Source organism: Miscanthus floridulus, chromosome 2 (assembly GCF_019320115.1).
Source record: "Miscanthus floridulus cultivar M001 chromosome 2, ASM1932011v1, whole genome shotgun sequence".
NCBI classification, from domain to species: Eukaryota; Viridiplantae; Streptophyta; class Magnoliopsida; order Poales; family Poaceae; genus Miscanthus; species Miscanthus floridulus.
The window spans coordinates 4,825,454-4,844,891 of record NC_089581.1 but is presented as its reverse complement, the minus strand read 5'-3'; the positions used below and the strand labels follow the sequence as shown (position 1 = coordinate 4,844,891).

Here is a 19,438-nt window from a genome sequence, read left to right as displayed (position 1 = left end):
ATATATGTTTCACATATGCAAATCGAAACGCTTGCAACATACGTCTGAAACAGATAAAACATTTCAAACAAATGCTTGCAACATGCCTTTGAACCACTCGCAACGTGCCTTTGAAACACTTGCAACTTGTAGGAGAAAGGAGCGAGCGGCACAGGCTGGGCGCGCATGACAGTAGCACCAGCACCACGACCAGTAGAGGCGGGCACGCTGTAGAAGGCCGTGGCGGGGCGGAGGCGCAATGGAGAGTGACGAAGGCTGGCGGCCGCGCTCGAGCGCAGTGGAGAGGAAGGATGGCGGCCAGCGGGGTGCGGTGGAGAGAGCCGTGGTGGAGCATGCCGCGGCAGTGCGGGCGCGCCCGCGATGCAGCACGCCACAACGGTGCGGTCGTGGTGCGAGGAGTGCTGCGGAATTGGTGCGGACGCTGCGGGAAAGCATGAGGAAAGAGAAAGTTAGAGCGGAGTATTCTATATTTTGTTTAGTAACATAATTTGAGTCTGTTGGGTCGTTCGGCCGGAATCGCAGCCTAGTATCGATAAAAAAAATCATATGGGTTTATCTCTATCCTAAAATAGTTTGACGTTTGGATATTAGGATATAGGGGGTGAGATAAAGATAGGAAAATAAATGAATAACTATGATTAAATGAGATGTAAAGAACTGATGGCCAGATACAATATCTTTTTTTCTTATCTCAATCCCAATTCCCATCCCCACCCATCCAAACGTTTGAGAGTCCATCTATTTGCCTCTATGCGCATGCACTTTTCTGTTCCATCCCCTTCTTACGGTCGTTTGCTGCCTCGCAGTATCGAGGTTGATTTGACTTTTTACTAGCACGACTGGGCGCGCTGCCACCGCGCCCGCGATGAACAGCGGTCAAAATTCGGCTGTGTGCCGTACAGTGAACAAAAGCATTTAACATTCAGGTAAATAGTGCTGGCACAAGAATCGAAATATTTTAATTTAGGATGCACACTGTTTGCACATGCATGGAATATTTAAATTTTGGATGTACAGTGAATGCTACAGTAGTATATTTGAGTCAAAGAGCACATGATTTTCTCATCAGGCGTTACCGCATTAGTCTATGTAAAACACCTACAACATTGATTGGTTTGTTCCTTTATCTCCTCACGTCAGGCCATGACAAAATGGATAATATTGAGCAAAGTTTAGAATGTACGCCGCTATGGTGTTACGAGTCATGTCGGATAATTTATTCACTGAAAGAAGAAACCGCACTATCTTTGTGTTTATCTATCATCTCACGAGTGACAACAACATCACTTCTTTTGTTGCATTCTGTTCCATTCATTTTGTTTGGTGTTTCTTTTAGAGAATCATCATTTGTGTCCATCGAAAAAACTTACTACCTTAATTCCAAATTATAAGTCATTTTAACTTTTTTGGTACATCCGTTTTGCTATGCATCTAGATATAATAATATGTCTAGATACATGGTAAAATAGATAAATAAAAAAAATCGAAGTAACTTATAATTTGGAACGGATGGAGTATTAAACTTTGCTTTATGACAGTTTTATCTACATTCGGCCTGTTCGCTGGTTGATTTCTGAGCTGATAAGCACGGCCGGTGCTGTTTGTTGTGAGAGAAAAACACTGTTGGTTGGCTGATAAGCCCTGATTGAAACCAACAAGCGAACAGGCTGATTATTTCTCTAAAATATTCTCTCTGGCCATGACAAAGGTGACCGTGTCAAGATAGATTATCTTCAGTGCTAAGATAACTAAAAATACATTCATATGGATACATTTATAAAAAAACAGTTAAAGCCCACTAATAATATGGTTTATTAGCTCCCCTTTTTGCATTGTAAATTGGTAGGCACAATAAAAACAGTTAAAGCCCACTAATAATATTGATACATTTATAAAAAAAAAAGTACACAAATCCAAAAGCCGAAAACTATATGCTGACTTATTAACAGTTGACAACTAGAGATATGCATGTTTATGGCGCAGAAACAACCTAACCACTGCTATATGTCCATCAAATTAAGTGCAGTTACCTCAATCAGCTTGTTCGCTGGTTGGTTTCTGGGTTGATAAGCTCGGCTGGTGCTGGTTTGTTGTGAGAAAAAAATATATTATACCATGACTGCTGAAACCAACAAGCGAACAAGCTGAATCTATGTACTACCCTTTATCCATCTAATTCCATCCACATTCATGCATTGCTCAACAAGTTTGTTTGAATCTTATGAACATATCTATCTAATAACTACTCTACAAAGTAAATAACAGTTACATACAGCACAGCAGGCACCGCATCATTGCATTTATACACCCATCCGTTCCACTAATTGTCATCTACCTGCAGACAACTCTATCGCTTCCTGATTGTAGACGGAATCCTCTCCCCAGTCAAACCTCTGCTGCATCCGCTCATACTCCTGCCTCCTTGCCACCTCCACATGCTGCCACTCCTCCCACCTCTCCGCCAAACCCTCACCATCCAGCATCCTAACCACTTCAGACATTGATGGCCGGTCCTCAGGTGATGGCTGCGTGCAGAGCAGTGCTATCTGTATTATCATCTCAAGATCCTCGTTGTCATAATTCTGATTAAGGTTGTTGTCCACAATGGAGTCTAGCTCCCCTTCTCTCTGTAGCTTCTTTACCTGTATTTAGTTAGAGGTACATCGTAACATACATAGGAATCAGGTTGCATTAAGGATGGAGCCAGTTTAAAAAATCCCGTAACCGAAGAGGCAGAGAGCAAACCTATACAATATTTGGAAGTGAAAAAAAAAGACTTACATGATCAAGCAATAACACATCATCTTCATCTTCCTCTTCCAGCCGTGAGAAGTCAATAGCCCGCTGACCAGTCACAAGTTCAAGAAGCATGATCCCATAGCCAAAAACATCAGTCCTCTCGGACGACTTCCCTGTGGACAGGTACTCAGGTGCTATGTAACCCATGGTTCCACGGACTTGTGTTGTCACAGATGTCTTCTGCACATCTACGAGCTTTGCTAGGCCAAAATCACCAACAACAGGTTCGAAATCCTTGTCAAGCAATACATTTGCAGCTTTAACATCACGGTGTATGATCTTGGGGTTGCAGTGTTCATGCAAATACTCCAGTCCACGAGCTGTACCTATAGCCACCCGTCTCCTTGAAGGCCAGTCTAGGATGGGTTCTCCAGGCTTAAAATCTGGATAGCATTTAGAACACAGGACACATGATATGAGACCAGCATCAATTACGAGAAAAGAAAGACGCTAAATAAGTTAATAATTTTTTTGGCCAGTGGGAAAGCTTGTTGTATATAGATGCAACAAATCAAGCCTGTTAACAAAAGGTTGAGAAAATGTTATGTGGGAGGTCCAAGGTCTACCATATACAAATTAGCAAGGGTAAAGTTCTGTCTGTACATAAAAGGAAGGGAAATAATAGAGAAAATCCCTTTGTAGGTAGTAATAGTGGAACATCTTAGCAAAATACATTGAGGGGTGCATTTTTTCTCTCTCAAACACACAGGAGAGCTGTCTATCATTATATTCCTTATATTAAAGAAGAAAGGGTACATCCCTGGATACGCACTCACACACACTTAATTCTTTAGTAAGTATGCGCGCCTGCGACAAAGATTACAAATAACCACAATCCTGTACCTAGAGGGGTGCATGGACAAATTCAAAAAATGATACCTCTTAAGCGGTAGGCAACACTCAAATTCTGCATAAATGGATAGACCAGCAAGCGCTCTGTTTGTGTCGTGCAGAAGCCAATTAATCTTAAGAGATTGCGGTGAACTGCAACACTAATAAGCTCAACCTCGCGCAAGAAAGCAGCCTCTCCACCAGGACTCTCATAGTCAGTCAGCCGTTTTACAGCAATCTTAGTGGCATCTGGAAGAACTCCCTTGTACACTTTACCAAAACCTCCCTGTCCAAGAACATTTCTTTCATTGAAATTATCAGTCGCAATCTGCAGTTCTCGCGATGCAAATCTTTTGAGCTGGCCAAACGCAATTCGTCGCTCATCCTCACCTGCAGAACATAAATTGGTATATAGCTTAGGTGATTGCATAAACTATGCAAACTTGAAACTATTGTGGTTAACACAGTGCCTGATTGATGAAGGTGTAGGGTCATGTATTCTGATTAGGAAATTATCATTTTCAATGACTGAAACACGAGCCTGCTGTATATTAATAATCAAGTATCAATGTGCTTACTGTCTTGGTCTTTGGGAGCTCTAAAGTTTATGAAGTTTTTAAAGAGAGAACAGTTTTGCTAAGCCATTATTAAGACTATTACTTCACTACTGTGAAAGACTAAAGCAAGGCATCAACTACAAGGGCATGGAACCTGCTACATCCACAAAAACTTCCCGCAGGTGGCTTTTCCTCCTTGCATTACAGATTAGAAACAGAGCTCCCACAATAAGAAGCCCTAAAATTCCACCAACTGTTCCAAGTATTAAGCCAAATTTTGAGCTATGGGATCCACCTGTAAGATGATAATTATGGAATTAGCAATCTCATAAAATACAAGGAAACCATCTATACTACAAAACTACTATGCATTGGTAAAATAATAAATACAGTAGTCAGAATGCAACTTACTCTGATAGGACATGCTGGATGCACAAGAATGCGGGAAGTTGGGTCCACAGTTTAAGTGATTACCAGAAAAGCTGGTCATGGAAAAAGAGAATTTTACATTCACTCAGGATTAGGAAAAAATCATAGAATGAAAGAAAAAAATTAAGAGCAAGCTTCATATACTTGTAACGTGCTACTTGAAACAGCGAACCAGGTATCTGACCGGACAAATTATTATATGCCAGGCGGCTGTAATCAAAATGTTTTTTTGTCAACACAGCACGACAAGAACATTTAAATGAACTTGAGTTATAAGAAACTGAAAAGGGTATCATACTCCGTCTTACATGTCTGTCAAGCTTGAAATGTTCGCTATGCTACCAGGAATTGACCCATTGAAATTATTTTGACTCAGTATTCTGGTTATGAGAGAAAGGAAGATTACATGAAAAGGTCACATAAAACTCTATTTCTTTTCTCGAATACGTAGGACATATAACTCTATTTATAAGAAGGGAACTCTGATTTTAAAATACTTACAACAGCTGTAGCTTAGAAAGGTTGCCAAGAGAAGCTGGTACTTCTCCAACTAAAAGATTGTCCTCCAAATCTAAGCTTGTCAAGCTAGATAGATTACCAAACTCCTCTGGTATGGTACCGGTAATACTGTTACCAGCCAATGACCTGCAAAATCATATGCTATACAGTTTCATAGTAGTCCAAGTAGTATCAGGAAATTAAATTGCACCAAGCTTGAACAGTAGTTCATGTATGACACATATCTAACGGTAATAACCAGAACTAGTACCAATTTCTCTGGAATAGAATATGTTAGCATACGTGACACTGGTACAATCCATATCATCCTAGTTTACTTGCACAGATAGCTAGCCCACTATGATCTTGTTTCAGTAACATATCAGTTTGCCCCAAAACATGAAGACAAGCAGACATGTCTATCCACAGAAGCAACAGAGTCATAGAACAGTAAGATTCAATAGAGAAACTGATTCCTAATTTCTCAGACATGCCAAGGTGTCTGGACTGGATTCATTATAATTTTATTGCATGTACTCATTCTATAAATTTCTTACTTTGAATAGCACGATGTAATTCTCCGGAAAAATGAATTAACTATTGTTATAGTGTAATAAATGTACACCATTCCTTTTGATGTTTATAAAAGTGATTATGTCAAAAGTATATATAATCTACAGAATAATACATCATACTCACAGGACACTCAAATATTGGAGTTCTCCAATTCTTGGTGACAAAACGCCAGTGAATCCTCGTACAGCCAAAGTTCTACAAGAGAGAATAAAGATTAGTAAAAAAACACACAAGATCAGAATAGAGGGGAACATAAGCACTCCAACAACATCAGAATATAATGAAAGCAAACAAAGAAAGAAGGTACATGGGCTCCCACTTACACTTGAATAACATTGTTGCTATTGTCACAAATAACAGAATTCCATGTGCAAGGGTTAACTTGATTTTGGTTCCAATCTGAAAGCTGACCGCCAGTAACGTTCAGTTTTTGTTTCATATCATATAAAGCATCTCCTGCAAAACATAGTCAGTCATTCAGTATTGATAAGGTACTTGAGTTTTGTAAACAAGAGATCCAATTGGCCATTGAGGATTACATTTTCCTCTTTTCTTTAAATGCCTACATCATTATCCCTGAAGAATCTAAACTAACTTTGTTTCTCCATGTCAACCAAACCTTAAACATTGAGGGATACATACACACAGACAGAAAAAGAAGATGGCATTGGTAGTTTGGTGTATCAAGAGAGTCATGTCGACAGTTATACCTATCCTCAAGGTTTCTCCCAGATACAAGTCCATACACTAGTGTTTTAATGTGAACACTGCCATATATATAGACCACCACAGTTATATGACTTAGTTGGAAACTTTTCTCAGGTAACATTAATGATCATGCTGCTGTGCTTTTTATGAAATCATTGTACACCCATATTAAATGCTATGAATCTATGATGAGCTAATTGCAGTTGCAGAAACATGTTGGGTATCATTATTATCAAGTATCTAAATGGCGTACCCAGTGCAGAGAGCTCCCGCTCTGTGCGGGGTCTGGGAAAGGGTGTCAGTGGTAAGCCTTACCCTCGCCTGTGCAATGCGAGGAGACCGCGACTCGAACCCGGGACCTTCCGGTCACAGGCGGTAAGACTCTACCGCTTGCACCAGGCCCGCCCTTCATTATCAAGTATCTAAGTTTAAGCAAATCCATCTTTCCCGGGTACCACTAGCAATGTAAGTCACCAAAAAAAAAAGAAGAAGATACCACTAGCAATGTCAATACATAAATATTTCAACCGCCGTCTCGATAATCAGACAGCTGGCCTATCAAGGTGGCACCTTTGCGCTAGGCGACAATCTCTTACGAAGCACAAGCGCCAAATTGCCCGCCTAGCAGCAGCATTGCCTGCCCAACTGCTACCTAGGTGCTTTCTAAAACACTGATTAGAACACAGCAACAGTTTAACAATACAACTAAATTCCCATTTGTTCAGCTAAAAGGTACCCAAAACACACTCATGCGGACGCATGGAGGCAAGCAACGGCTGTGAGCGTCACCTTGCAGGAACGATAGGGCAGTGCGGTAGTACCTTGGCGATCGGATGCAGAGAAACACGGCAAGGATACCACCAGAACCAATACAACGAAGCGCAGCTCCCTCATCTTGTTTACATCACACTCCGGCCGGAACTCCATTCCACTCCACCCCAGCAGCCCAGCAGCAGTAGGTAAGGGCCCCGGTGGCCCGGTGGCAGCGCGTTCAGGAGAAGAGAGCGTCGAGTTGGGCAAGGCGGCGGAGGTCGGGATCGCGGAGGGGGCGGCCGCGGATTCGAGAGTTTCGGTGGGCGGATTGGGATGAGCAGGCAGAAAGAAAGTGTGAGAGCGGAGCAAGAACCTCGCACTTCTCCTTTCTTTTTGTTTTCTTTTTCCTTATTTTCTTTTCGAGATGGGGATTATTCGGATTCTTGGGCCGAACATGAACGGGAGAATGGCCGAATGGGCCGGTCTGCAGTGTGTGCCTCCATCCTAGCAGTCGCCGCCCGCCCAGTCCGAGCCCCATCCCATTCCTCACTCGCGCCGCAAGGCGCCGCCGGCGACGAGCCTCCGTGGAAGCCAGCGGCCCTACCGGCGAGGCAGCGAGTTCTTCTTCCTTCTCCACCGACGGGACAGCGTGTGGATCCGGTGACCTCTGGGCTCCGGCGAGGCGGCGATGGCGAGTGGACTGTGGTGATCGCTGATAGGTGAGTTTATTTGCCTTCTGCCTCAGCCCTTCCTTAGGGCGCGTTTAGATCAATATTTTTTTAGGTTTTTGTTACTGTAGCATTTTCGTTTGTGTTTGGTAATTAGTGCTTAATTATAGACTAGGTTCGAAAGTTTTGTCTCGCGATTTCTCACCTAACTGTGCAATTAGTTTTTTTTCATCTATATTTAGTACTCCATGCATATGCCGCAAGATTCAATGTGATGGGTACTACGTAAATTTTTTTGAAAACTAAACAGACCCTTAGTAGTTTATTCGACTTCAATTTTCTATCTATGAATTTTGAGTGCAGCCAGGGGTCCACGTCGACCCATGGGTCTTGGACCTGCCCTCCGACCCCAGGCCTCCCGCCTCCTTCGTCGGTAAGCTTCGATATCTCACGGGATTTTTAACTTTCTGCCATGCACGGGTGGCACTTCTTCGCCAACTTTGTGCTTGTTTTTGTATATTTATCATCGTAATTGATAACTCTCTTATGTTTTTATGTTTTTGTCATTTTTACGGAAGTGGTGTTCTAGACGAGCACATCAGCGTGGCAGGAAGCCTAGAAGCTCTAACTTGACACGTGAAATGACCATGTTGTCTTCGCCTCCTTCTGTCTCCAGCCGATCCAGCCTCGAGTCAAACCCATTCCACTCTCCATTCTTCCCCACTGGAACAGCCACATTCATTCTTCCCCTCTCATCCATTCTTTTCCCAGCGACGGCGACGATTGATTCTCGTCCCCCGTGCACCCATGGCTCGGAGGACGGAGCCCTCTTCGTCAAGGAGCATGGCATAACAGGTCCATACCGACATATGAGAGCCATATATAACAGGTCCATACTGGTAATGACATGCATACATAACTGGTCCATCACATACATAACATGTCCATATCAGCCATACATAATTGATCATAGGAGTTCCTGTCTCCAAAATACATACAAAAGAATATCCATTCAAACAGTGGTTATGCCTTATTTGCCAGCCTTTGTTGGTGTTGCCTTCTTCACCTTAGTAGCTAGTTGTTTCTTCCTTGGGGTTATTTTTTTTATTGGTTGCACTGCTGCAGCTTCATCTGCTAGTACTATCTCCAATAGTACTATCTCCAGGAGAAGGAGACTTGATGCCGCCGCCGCCGCGTCCGCCACAGTCGCCGTTGCCATCACCAGGAGTTGGGAAGAAGGAGGAGTGGACTGGGTTTGACTTGGGCTAAGCCGACTGGAGACCGAAGAAGAAGACGAGGACATCATGGTTATTTTGCGAGCTAAGTTAGGGCTCTCAGGGTCCCTGTCATGCTGGTGTGCTCATCTGACATACCACCTCAACAAAATAGAAAAACACAGAGATAAATATGCAGAAACACGTATAAAACCGGTAAACACGGGAATGTCATCGGTAACTATGGTAAAAAGTTAAAAAATCCCCTATCTCGCGGGCTGGCGGCCGCCGCGCCTCCCCTTCGAAACCCTCCGACGACCGGTTCCGCTCCGCTCAAATGGAGCCGCCGCCTATCCCTCATCCTCCACCGCCACCTCCTGCTCTCACGTCCGCCCTCGCCCACCTACGCTCCGTCCTCTCCGCCGCATCCTCTGCCCTCGCCGCTCTACCCTCCCCTCTCCAACCTCACCCAACCACCCCCATCGCCAGTATCCCCTCACCTCAGTCTACCACCACAAAACCTCCACTCCCGCCGCCGGTCACCGCTATCAACCTCCCGCTCCCGGCCGCCCCAGCTCCCTACTCCGATTGCCCCGCCGTCGTCCGTATGAGTCCCGTCCCAACCTCCACGGCCACCTCCCTTCCCGCCTTCCTCGCTGGCGTGTGCGCAGATTTCTCCTCTTCCACTACCGGCCGGAGCCCCTCCCATCCGCCCCGCATCCTGCCGTCGGAGCTCAGCCTCCTGCAACGGGAGTTGGACTCCTGGGTTGCGGGGGGCCACCACCTCCCGGGATCATACTCCTATGCTGTAACCCGGGTAGTGGCCACGTTCTGCTTGGGTGTAACGCCACGGTGGGAGGTCGAGCTGCGGCAGTGGGTGCTTGAGAGCTCACCGAGGTACGGGGTCAAGGTCAACGTCACGGATGCGGACCATATCTTGGTGCTACTGTGGCTCTTGCTGAAGGCGATGGCAGTGGAGGCCAGGTACTTGCTTGTGGGGATGCAGAATGGCGATAACGAGGGGCTAGGCTTTGATCCCAGGGCCATGAGGTTTGAGTGCCCGAGGCTGGTCGAGGGCCTCTCATGGTTAGGCGCACAGCTTGGGGTTCTGTATGGAGAAAGCAATGGGAAACTATTTGCGCTTGTATCTGTGAAGGAGGCAGTGCTACAGATGGCGTATGGCTTGGCTGTTTGTGTAGGAGATGGTGCTGCAGGTGTAGGAGAGGACAAGGTTGGAGCTGGTGAGAAAGGAAGTGATGCTGGAGATGTCGTGGCACGCCCTGTTTTTCTTTCCCAGGTTGCTGCTTCCATTGTGGCATTGTATGAGAGGTTCTACTTGGAGGAGAAGACCAAGGCGCTGCAAGCTCAACGCTTGTCAAAATATCAGCTGTATGCTTTGTTAAAATTTTATGATGTACTTATTTCTGCATGGCATATTATCATCGTAATTTCTTAATGCTAATAATTATACAAGAAAGGTTGACAGAGCATACATAGTTCCTAATGCTGAGAGAGGAATTTGTTTACGAAAGGAGGGAGTTATCATTAAACGTCAACTTCGACACCAAAGCAATTCTTGGAGCAGAGATGCAATATCACTAGTTCTGCTTGTATTTGCATACCCTCCTGTAGTTGACCGATGTTTTATTCAATTTGTGTGGCCTACACAGTTGAGATATATAATATCTTATTGTGTAATGATGCAAAGCAGTCCATGTAGAGGACATAAAACTACCACCATCTTATTGTGTAGTGATGGCAAGCAGTCCATAATAGAGGACATATATATTTAGTTTCCTGTGTTCTGCACTGATATATTTTGTTGCTTCAATTTGAGTAGATACATGTATAAATACAATGCAAAAAAAGAAAACATATACATACAATTCACACTTTATAACTACACTTCATATGCTGTATCCATAGCACAATGTTAATATCTTATTCTTCTCCATGGAGGAAGGGAATGCACTACATTTCATTTTTTAGCATAACTGCATATTCACATTCACATAAAACGTAGTATCATAGTCAGCAAGTGATGCTTAAAAAACCTTGATATACATGCTTACCAAATGGCCAGATACTATGCAGCTTCTATGTACAAGTCTCTAAGCCGCAGTAAATGGATCCCCTTGCCATGGTGGAAGGAGCATGGATGCCTGCAAGCTAAATCGGCACTGGACCTGGCGTCCAAAGCTTTGATCGAATGTCTCATGTGAATTGTAGAGTTAGGTACTTGTAGTAGGCAAGTAAAATATAGCTAGAGTATGCTGTGCAGGTATTGGATGGATGAGTGCCTAAACAATCTCCTAGATTTATCAAAATGTTCCCATTGTAGACTGGGATTCTTGATAGATTGGTGATGTAGCAGTTTCTCTCTTTCTTTAAGCATCTCTACAAGCACTTTTTGTATTGTACATGCCCTAAGGATATCAGATTGTTGATCATGTATAAGCAGCATGTTGCACACCATTTCATATGCAAATAAAGCTTAATCTCTGTTGATGATAACAATTCGTGGATGTTTTGTTTTCTGTTCAAGTTGTGGTTAGTTTTTCTTTGTTTGGTAAAACTCTTGCCTTGATAAATGCATGTAATTCTCTTATAGATTACTTGGGTATTCACAAGCACTGGAACGAGGGATTTTGGAGCGATCAAACAGACCAAACTACAGGGCTGTTCTGGAGTATGATGGGGTTCTGTCACGGCGAGTTTCGAACAAGGTATGGACATGCAACCAATCTTTTGAAAAGAGCTGTCCGAATCTAGATACTGCACAGATGTCTCTACATTTAGCCTATTATGGATACTATTACTCCCTTTGTTCAAAATATGCATCTAAGCTGCATAATTAGGGTCCATAATATATGAATTGTATCAAATTTGCACATGTGAGAAAGGTCTGTCATCAGTAGCATATCTAGTCTATCTAGCTAATAAAAGCAAGAATGTTGTGCTTCTTAGGTATTTGTGCAGGACACACACACACATACATACGTACATATATATGTTTGGGTGTGGGTAGTAGTATTAAGGATAGTACTTATCGTAAATTCTGTTTGAGTCATGACAGTTCATTTGCAAAAGGGAGATGCTTCATGGAGCAGTGGAACTGCAGTTTCTGTGAATCTTAATTGTTCTGTAGCCATTATTTTTATTTGGCATACCTATTCTCTTTGCTTTTACTGTTTAATTAATAGAGAAGCACTTTCTCATACACATAAAATATAATAGATTGTCTCAAAGTTGACTGCCAAAATGTATACACTTACTCAGTGGAGATATATTTGCAAATAAAATAAGACTTGAATTTCATATGTTGTTACTACCTGATCCCCATACAATATGCTATTCATTTTTAATATATGGTGCATTTTTTTTTCTTTCTTTTGAAAAAGGAATCTGCTAGAGCCAAGACAAGGGAGGAGCTTTTAGCTGAAGAACGAGATTATAAACGAAGAAGAACATCTTACCGTGGCAAGAAAGTGAATCGAAACCCTACAGAGGTGCATGTCAAAGTTCTAGATAATTTCAGCTGTTCTGATTATTGTACACATTTCAAACAATTACTATTTTGGATTTTTTTGCCTAGTTTTAGCTTCTTGCTTGATATTAGATCTAACATTGGAAATAGTCAAATAGGACAACCTTTCACGTCATGTCAGGAGGCTAGAGTAATTTCTTATCAGTATCTGATCTGTAACTAATTATCCAGTTTAAAGTTGTTTCACTAAATTTCCTATATTGTTCATTTTGATATCATTTTTACTGCTGATGGAACAAGTAAAAAGCTTCTGTGTATTGTACTGCCTCTTCTTTTGATTTTTGGAAGTTACTTGCCTTGATCAAGATATGAATCTGATGTCTTCCTTTCTCTATGAAGATACTAAGAGACATAATTGATGAGCATATGGATGAAATCAAACAGGCAGGAGGTATTGGTTATGTTGTGGAAGCTCCTGCTGATATTGCTTGGAATGTGTTTAAGAGCAACTCTCACAGCGGTGCATATCATGGAAGTTATGATTTTGCAAGCAGCTCCTCTCATGATGAGGAAGCTTTGGCTTCTCGGTCATCGCTGTGACAACCCACATCGTGCTGATTCTTTGGTAAGATTTTCATCAAGGAGCAGTGGCACAAGAGATTCATACAATAACTCAAGGTGTTAAACTCATGGAAACTGTTACCAGTAATATATCTGAGAAGGAAATGGGTGGAATATAGGATCAGAAAGTGAAATATATCAAATTTATCCTTACCAGCAAGAGAACCATAGACACTCCAATGATAATAGGAATTCTGGCTATAAGCTTAAGAAGGATGTCTCAAACCACCATCATGAATCAAATGGTTGTACAACATGGCCAATACAGTCACAAAGATCACCTGTGACAGAATATTCTCACTTGCCAGGAGAAGGGTTCAGTGATAGAAGTAGAGCTAGTCAGAAGCGACATAAATCATTATCTATAACTCAAGACTAATTCAGTGATATAGATATGATCCACAAAGCGCAGATTTTGCTTGAGATCATTCGACAACCATGCTTGGTGATGCTACTAAAGGAAAGCATGAGATATACCATGATGAAGTACATCGTCATGGAAATTATGAAAGGAAGTGTGATCACAATCACTGAAGGGTAATACAGATTATTTTTGCTTTATGTGCCAGGCATGCTTGTTAAATTATGTTGGGTTTTCTAAGTTTTTAGCAATTGTTTTTACTCTACTATTTGATATGACCTTGCAGTAGCTAAATAATACATGGCTCTGTGGTATTAACCTTCAGCCGTATCCTTTTACGTATCCTTGTGCAGCTTTATAATGCCCCTTGCATTCCGAGTTAATATATGTTACAGTTATCTTCCTCAGGATCTGTTAGCTGTTAAAATTTTCTCTTGCTTTACAAATTCATTTACACTGATCCAGGTTCTTGCTGTGCTGATGTTTTAATCATTTCACTGCTAATGTTTTGGAAACACTTTCAGCTAGTATTCAAGTTTTTTTTTTAAATAATTTATTCTGGATTTTTACCCATTATGAGCTGAAAAAGAAATTTCAGCTGTCTGTTTGTTTTGATAGAGCACAGAGAGTTCTATTTTCGGCAGCTCTATTTCTTTTTTATTTGTTCAAGTTTACCCTCACATGTGTTGGCCTGCTTTGTCACTCAAGGACGTATCACCACACCCCTCTCTCTCTCACACACACACACTCTAGAGGTTGAAGCATAAATATTAGGACTGGACCGGACTGGCAGTTGGACCAGTGAAAGACCGAATTAAGGCTGTACCTGCTTGGTTCAGGCTGTGTTTAGTTCCTAAAAAGTTTTCCAAAAAGTGTTACAGTAGCCATCACATCAAATCTTGCGATACGTGTATGGAGCATTAAATGTAGACGAAAAAAAACTAATTGCATAGTTTGGTTGGAAATCGCAAGACGAACGTTTTGAGCCTAATTAGTCTATGATTGAACATTAATTGCTAAATAAAAACGAAAGTGCTACGGTAGCTAAATTTTTAAATTTCGTGAACTAAACATAGCCTCACTTAAAAAGACTGTTCATGCAATTGAACCCCAAAAAACCTGTCACGTGCCTAGGGAAGTGACCTGATCCGATAGGAGTGGGAGGTCTACGGCCGCTGGGCTGCCGGTTTTCTACCTTTGGTTGAAGCGATGTGAGAAGTGGAGGAGGTGAACCCCTTTGGTTGGGCTTCTCAACCTGCTGTGGCTTCCAAAAAAGCCGAAAGCCAATAAAGGGGTGCAAACTATTGAATCCTTGCCTGCCTTATTCCTGAACTGACTGAGGTATAAATATCCTGATTACATCAGCTAACGACTCACGTAGTCTTAAGCAACCTCCTAAAAAACTGAAACCAATCTAATGGATAAAAAACCAACAGTCCATGCACATGCACGCCGACTCCTGTGTTGGCCTTAGCCACGGGCCTATTTAGGCAGTTTAGGCATAAGAATTAAGAAACTCTGTAAGAGAGATAAGTGGACCATGTATTGATAGATAAGTGAATCATATATTAACAGTGAAGAGTTTACTATGGTAGGTTGAGAGAAGGCCGCTGAGAGAAGGCGGTAAGATATTGTACCAATGCGCTCTAGTACCTTGTAAGACTCATAAAAACGTGGTGCCCCATCAAATCAGTTTCCAGACACCAAATACACGCCACTCACTCTTCCAGACAGCAATGCAGTGCCATTCTTATATTAATTACAGGCTTACAGCACAGAGGAAAAAAGCAGTGTCACCCATTCATAACAGAAACAGACGGAAGCACTCAAGCACCAAGCAAGATCGCATTCACCTCGCATGGCGCCAACCACAGCAAACAAGGAGAGGGGAGGGTCACAAGCCGACCACATGAAAAAACCAAAGCCGCATTCAAGTGCCAGGACACGGACACACAGTGGACGCATGCTGGTCGAGGAGACACACCAGCGCAGGCTCACAGTCTCGCGCTGGCCCAGCGTGCTCTGGCCGGCCGTGGCCGCCAGTGCCCGGACGGTGCCCCCACACGCGTCACGGGTGCCGTGGTGCGTACGTGCACCTCTCCAGCTGCGCACTCCCTACCAGCCCCAGCCACGGCCAACCGGAACGGATCCTAGGCGCAAAGAAGCTTTGGTTTCCGGGCCACCTTTCCTTGTCGTCCTCCCTTCAGGCGGCTATCGCCGGCGGCGCCGCCCAGAGCTGGGCGTTCTTCACCTTGGACACGCTGTTGACCACGCCCAGCGGCGTCACGTCGCCGACCACCGTCACCTTCTTCGCCGCGAAGTCGATGTTGAACGACGTCACGCCTGTTTGCATTCACAGGCGCGCCCCATTTGTATTGGTTATCATCAGAACCAGAAAAGGGTTAGCTGTGATCTTGTTGTCTTTTAACTCTGAACAAAAGTTTCAGATCCTGAAGAAATACAGTAGCAGTCAGTCTCACCTTCCATCTTGGAGAGGTGCTTCTTCACTTTCCCGGCGCATGCTTTGCAGTGCAGGGATACCTTGAGCACAACCACCTGATAAGATGCCAATGCTGGAGCTCAGTTCATAGAAACGCATGTTTTCTTAAGCGAATCTAGCAAGGAACATATGTTGGCTTCGCGGATTTTGAACTAAACGAGACAAATGCGCAAGCTTGAAACCTAAGAGATGCCTTTGCTTATAATGGTAAAAAATAAATAGATAGAGGTGCCATGATGTGAGACTCTGAAGTTCTGATACTAATCCAGTGGGCCACAAAGCTGCAGCCATTCCGCAATTTTATATGCATATCTCTTTGCAATACAAAATCTTTAACCAACTTTTCACAAAAAGCCTATCTGCCTGTAATCATGGTATTTGGATAACTTCACCTGGACGTTCCAGATATCAAATGAGAAAACATTGTATATAACCCTCAAAGCCCCCACACTGAAATGATTGTTGCTACTGATCACATAATCTCACTTCTGATTTTTCTATCATTTTCTAATCAAGAATAGTAGGGACAAATGTTAAAAATAATAATACACAAGTTCTGCATGCTAGTCATAGTCAGTGTTCACTGTTCAGTAATGACCCACAAGACCACATGTAAGTGGAGGATTGATTCCTCACCTGCTCTTGCGCCTGCGTGCTCTTCACATCAGCAGCTTCACTTGCTTCCTCCCGCTTGGCATCGACGGCCGGGGCCGGGGCAGACTCCACCACCTCCTGGATCTCCTCGGTGACGGTGGCGGCGAAGCGGCCGCTGCTCAGCAAGTACCTGGACGAGCCGGCCGGGACTGACGAGGCCACCGGTGTTGTTCGGGACGACCACAGCCTTGTGCTGCTGCTGCCCTTTCTTGCTGTCGTGCCGGTGTGTCCTGGGCTCGGCAGGAACGTGAGCCAGGGGGCTGGGACTGGGACTAGCAATGGCCTTGTGTGACCGGGCCATCGGCTGCCGCTCCAGGCTCGGGCATATCGCCGTGGACGCCGGAGACGAGCACGAGAGCCCCTTCATGTCCCTGAACAGCAGAGGAGCCATGGCGCAGCAGCCGACTAGCTAGTGAGCCCTGGAAACAAAGCTGAGCTGTTGCTGCTTTGGCTGTGTTTGCTGAAATGGTGGTGGAATGGACTACGAGGGTAAGGAAATACACCTTATATATAAGAGAGCACCACTTTGCTTTACATGGCAGTAAAGAGTGAACTCTTCTCAAATCCATCCAAAAAAGTGATGGGTGAAAAAAGCCCTTCTCAAAAGTTCTGCTGGTGTTTTTCTCCCTGAAGAAATTCAGGGATGACATTATAGTATCGAACAAAATAGTTCAGGGATGGTCTGCAACAAACTGATAGTTTTTGGGCAAAACTACATGTTTCTTTTGGTCTTTTGTGCACAGGAAAGGCAGAGTTAGGCACACACCCTGTTCGCTGATGCTGAATTTTGGCTTATGCTGACATTTATGCTGAAATGTTGTGAGAGGAAAAACGCTGTTTCATGACTAAAAATTAGTTCTAAATAAGCTCAAACGAACAGGGCGAATATAATAGCAGGGATCTCCAATATCTTTTCACCCGGAAGCAGTAGACGTGTCACGATGACAAATTAGCTTGGAGGAAACGACACGATTTTTTAACTGCACCATTTGCTGCCAGTGCCAGGCCACCGTGAAAGTCGTGACGTGTTTCAGATTTTCCGCCCACGTTGCTGTATGGTTCAGACGTCTGTATTTGCACCACAGAAAGGCCTTTCAGGAAATTAATATTGTAGTTAACGTTGATGTAACACGCAGTACTGAATTATTGATGCGATAGTCGGAGTAATAGAATTTCTGCGATTTGATTGAGTAATTCCCACCAAATTTGAATGCTGGATTGGCAGCACGGCTATGATTAACTCTTTGCATCGAGCATCAATTCATTGATCTTCTTAGCTCTTTTAGGAGGAACAGTACGTGAAAGTAAGAAACTATTCCTTCTCTTCTTCGTAGGGAAATAAAGAGATCAACCTGCGAACGCAATATACATAAATAATGTCCCGAATAATCCAGGGAATCTTCAAAAACGAATAGGGATGGTTCAGATAACGTTCACGTTTCAGGACACCTCCATGCGAGACGGACAGCAAGAAAAGAACCCCAGCGTCCTGATCGGCGGAAGAACGTAGGCCCACCATTTCCTATCTCTGGCCATGTTCGGCTGCGTTCCAGTGGCGAAGACTGAAAAGTCCACAGCCGCCACTTTTCCAGAGGTTTTACTGACACTGACACACAAATGCAAGAGCTGGGATTGCAGCGTTCGAGCTCTTTCCGGTGCCCGCGTAGCGTGTCCAGCCAAGCAGTAGAAACGACGCCGGAGAGAGACCGCAGCCGACCCGGCGGGAAAACAGCAGGTTTGTTTTCCCCTGCGTCGTCACGTACGTTGCGAAGTTGCAATCCACGCATCCACCGGCTTCTCCTCCTCCTTTTTTCGATCACACCCATGCAAAAACAGTTGGCGAGTCGTCGTCGCGGACTCCGCGGCGAGCCAGGCCCGGCCCAGGCGGGCGCCGGCCGCCGGGAACGGATCAGGATCGCTGTATCCAGCTTCTTTCAGCTGCCATGATCGTGTTGTTCCGATCCAAAGCACGTAATCTCACGCGGTCCATGCGGGCAATAAGCGGCACCGGCACGGGTATGCGGTTGGTTTTGGATGGCCGCCGCCGCGGGCCAGGCCGCCTGGACCGCCCCGACCGTGCCGCCGGGGCGAGGCGAATTCCGAGCAAATCAGCGCGGCCGCACGGGGCAACGGGCTAGTCACCGGTCCCCTGCAGCTGCAGACGCATATGGCAAGGTGCCTGTTGCGTGTGTCAGCGTGCAGCAGCGGCCTCGGTGGCCGGTGGGCAAGTTGCAATGCCAGGGATGGGCGAGCGGCGCGTGCACGTGACGAGGGTCTGAGTCTGACAGCCTGTTTGGCAGGCTGGGCCGCCCATGCGGGCCGCGCCGGTCGCCGGCACTGGTTGGTGACCCACTCTGCTGCACACTGTGCCTGGTTTTGGCCGCTGGTTCGTACTATAGAACTTGAGATCGTCGTACACGCTGCGCCAACGGACGCTTCTTGTGGGCTCGGCTCCTGGAGGTCCCAGGTCCCAACGGCAGCCTGCCAAGAAATGACTGTGTAGACCAGGCCAGGCGAAGCTAGACGTTACTCACGTACGAGTAGAAGCGATCTGTGATCTGGACCGACCGATCGAATCCGTTCTGTTGCTCGTGAGTTCGTCGGGCGTTACAGGTAGACTATACAGGTAGCTCGTGAGGTCCTCCGTTCTGTTGCTGAGCTCCAGCACGTAGTTTGTCGTCCAGGCACCAAACAGTGCATGCATGCGTTTACATGGTTAGTGTTTACCATCGAGCCTCCCAAGAGGCTCTCTAAGTGAAATTTAAGGCCCCAAAAGATTTGC

At 44.5% G+C, this 19,438-nt stretch overlaps 2 protein-coding genes and 1 pseudogene across 3 annotated transcripts; 1 reads left to right on the top strand and 2 right to left on the bottom strand.

Moving 5' to 3' along the window:
* Window positions 1–1,927: 1,927 nt before the first annotated feature.
* On the bottom strand, window positions 1,928–7,864 carry LOC136515526 (LRR receptor kinase SERK2-like). Of its 2 annotated transcripts, XM_066509092.1 has the most exons (11): window positions 7,220–7,864; window positions 6,014–6,146; window positions 5,814–5,885; window positions 5,118–5,261; window positions 4,925–4,996; window positions 4,761–4,826; window positions 4,599–4,669; window positions 4,342–4,482; window positions 3,679–4,020; window positions 2,782–3,182; window positions 1,928–2,642 (listed from the first exon to the last, which is right to left on the bottom strand). In XM_066509092.1, exons 1-11 carry the CDS (start codon window positions 7,323–7,325, stop codon window positions 2,328–2,330), a joined length of 1,863 nt encoding a protein of 620 aa, XP_066365189.1. In that variant the 5' UTR covers window positions 7,326–7,864; the 3' UTR covers window positions 1,928–2,327. The 2 variants fall into 2 exon arrangements, with proteins under 2 accessions (XP_066365189.1, XP_066365192.1); XM_066509095.1 differs by lacking the exons at window positions 4,761–4,826; window positions 4,925–4,996.
* A 129-nt stretch (window positions 7,865–7,993) lies between these two features.
* Window positions 7,994–14,031, top strand: LOC136515539 (U11/U12 small nuclear ribonucleoprotein 48 kDa protein-like). Its single transcript, XM_066509101.1, has 4 exons — window positions 7,994–10,422; window positions 11,645–11,759; window positions 12,435–12,542; window positions 12,920–14,031. Exons 1-4 carry the CDS (start codon window positions 9,371–9,373, stop codon window positions 13,118–13,120), a joined length of 1,476 nt encoding a protein of 491 aa, XP_066365198.1. The 5' UTR covers window positions 7,994–9,370; the 3' UTR covers window positions 13,121–14,031.
* A 1,195-nt stretch (window positions 14,032–15,226) lies between these two features.
* LOC136537719 (protein SODIUM POTASSIUM ROOT DEFECTIVE 2-like) lies at window positions 15,227–17,152 on the bottom strand (annotated as a pseudogene).
* Window positions 17,153–19,438: the final 2,286 nt, after the last annotated feature.

Coding starts and splice junctions, on each gene's coding strand:
- LOC136515539 (XM_066509101.1), top strand. CDS start 9,371: ATGGAGCCGCCGCCTATCCCTCATCCTCCACCGCCACCTCCTGCTCTC. Junction 11,760..12,434: donor CACGGCGAGTTTCGAACAAG/GTATGGACATGC, acceptor CTTTTGAAAAAG/GAATCTGCTAGAGCCAAGAC. Junction 12,543..12,919: donor TGAATCGAAACCCTACAGAG/GTGCATGTCAAA, acceptor TTCTCTATGAAG/ATACTAAGAGACATAATTGA.
- LOC136515526 (XM_066509092.1), bottom strand. CDS start 7,325: ATGGAGTTCCGGCCGGAGTGTGATGTAAACAAGATGAGGGAGCTGCGC. Junction 5,262..5,813: donor CTCCAATATTTGAGTGTCCT/GTGAGTATGATG, acceptor ATGATTTTGCAG/GTCATTGGCTGGTAACAGTA. Junction 4,483..4,598: donor ATCCAGCATGTCCTATCAGA/GTAAGTTGCATT, acceptor ATCATCTTACAG/GTGGATCCCATAGCTCAAAA.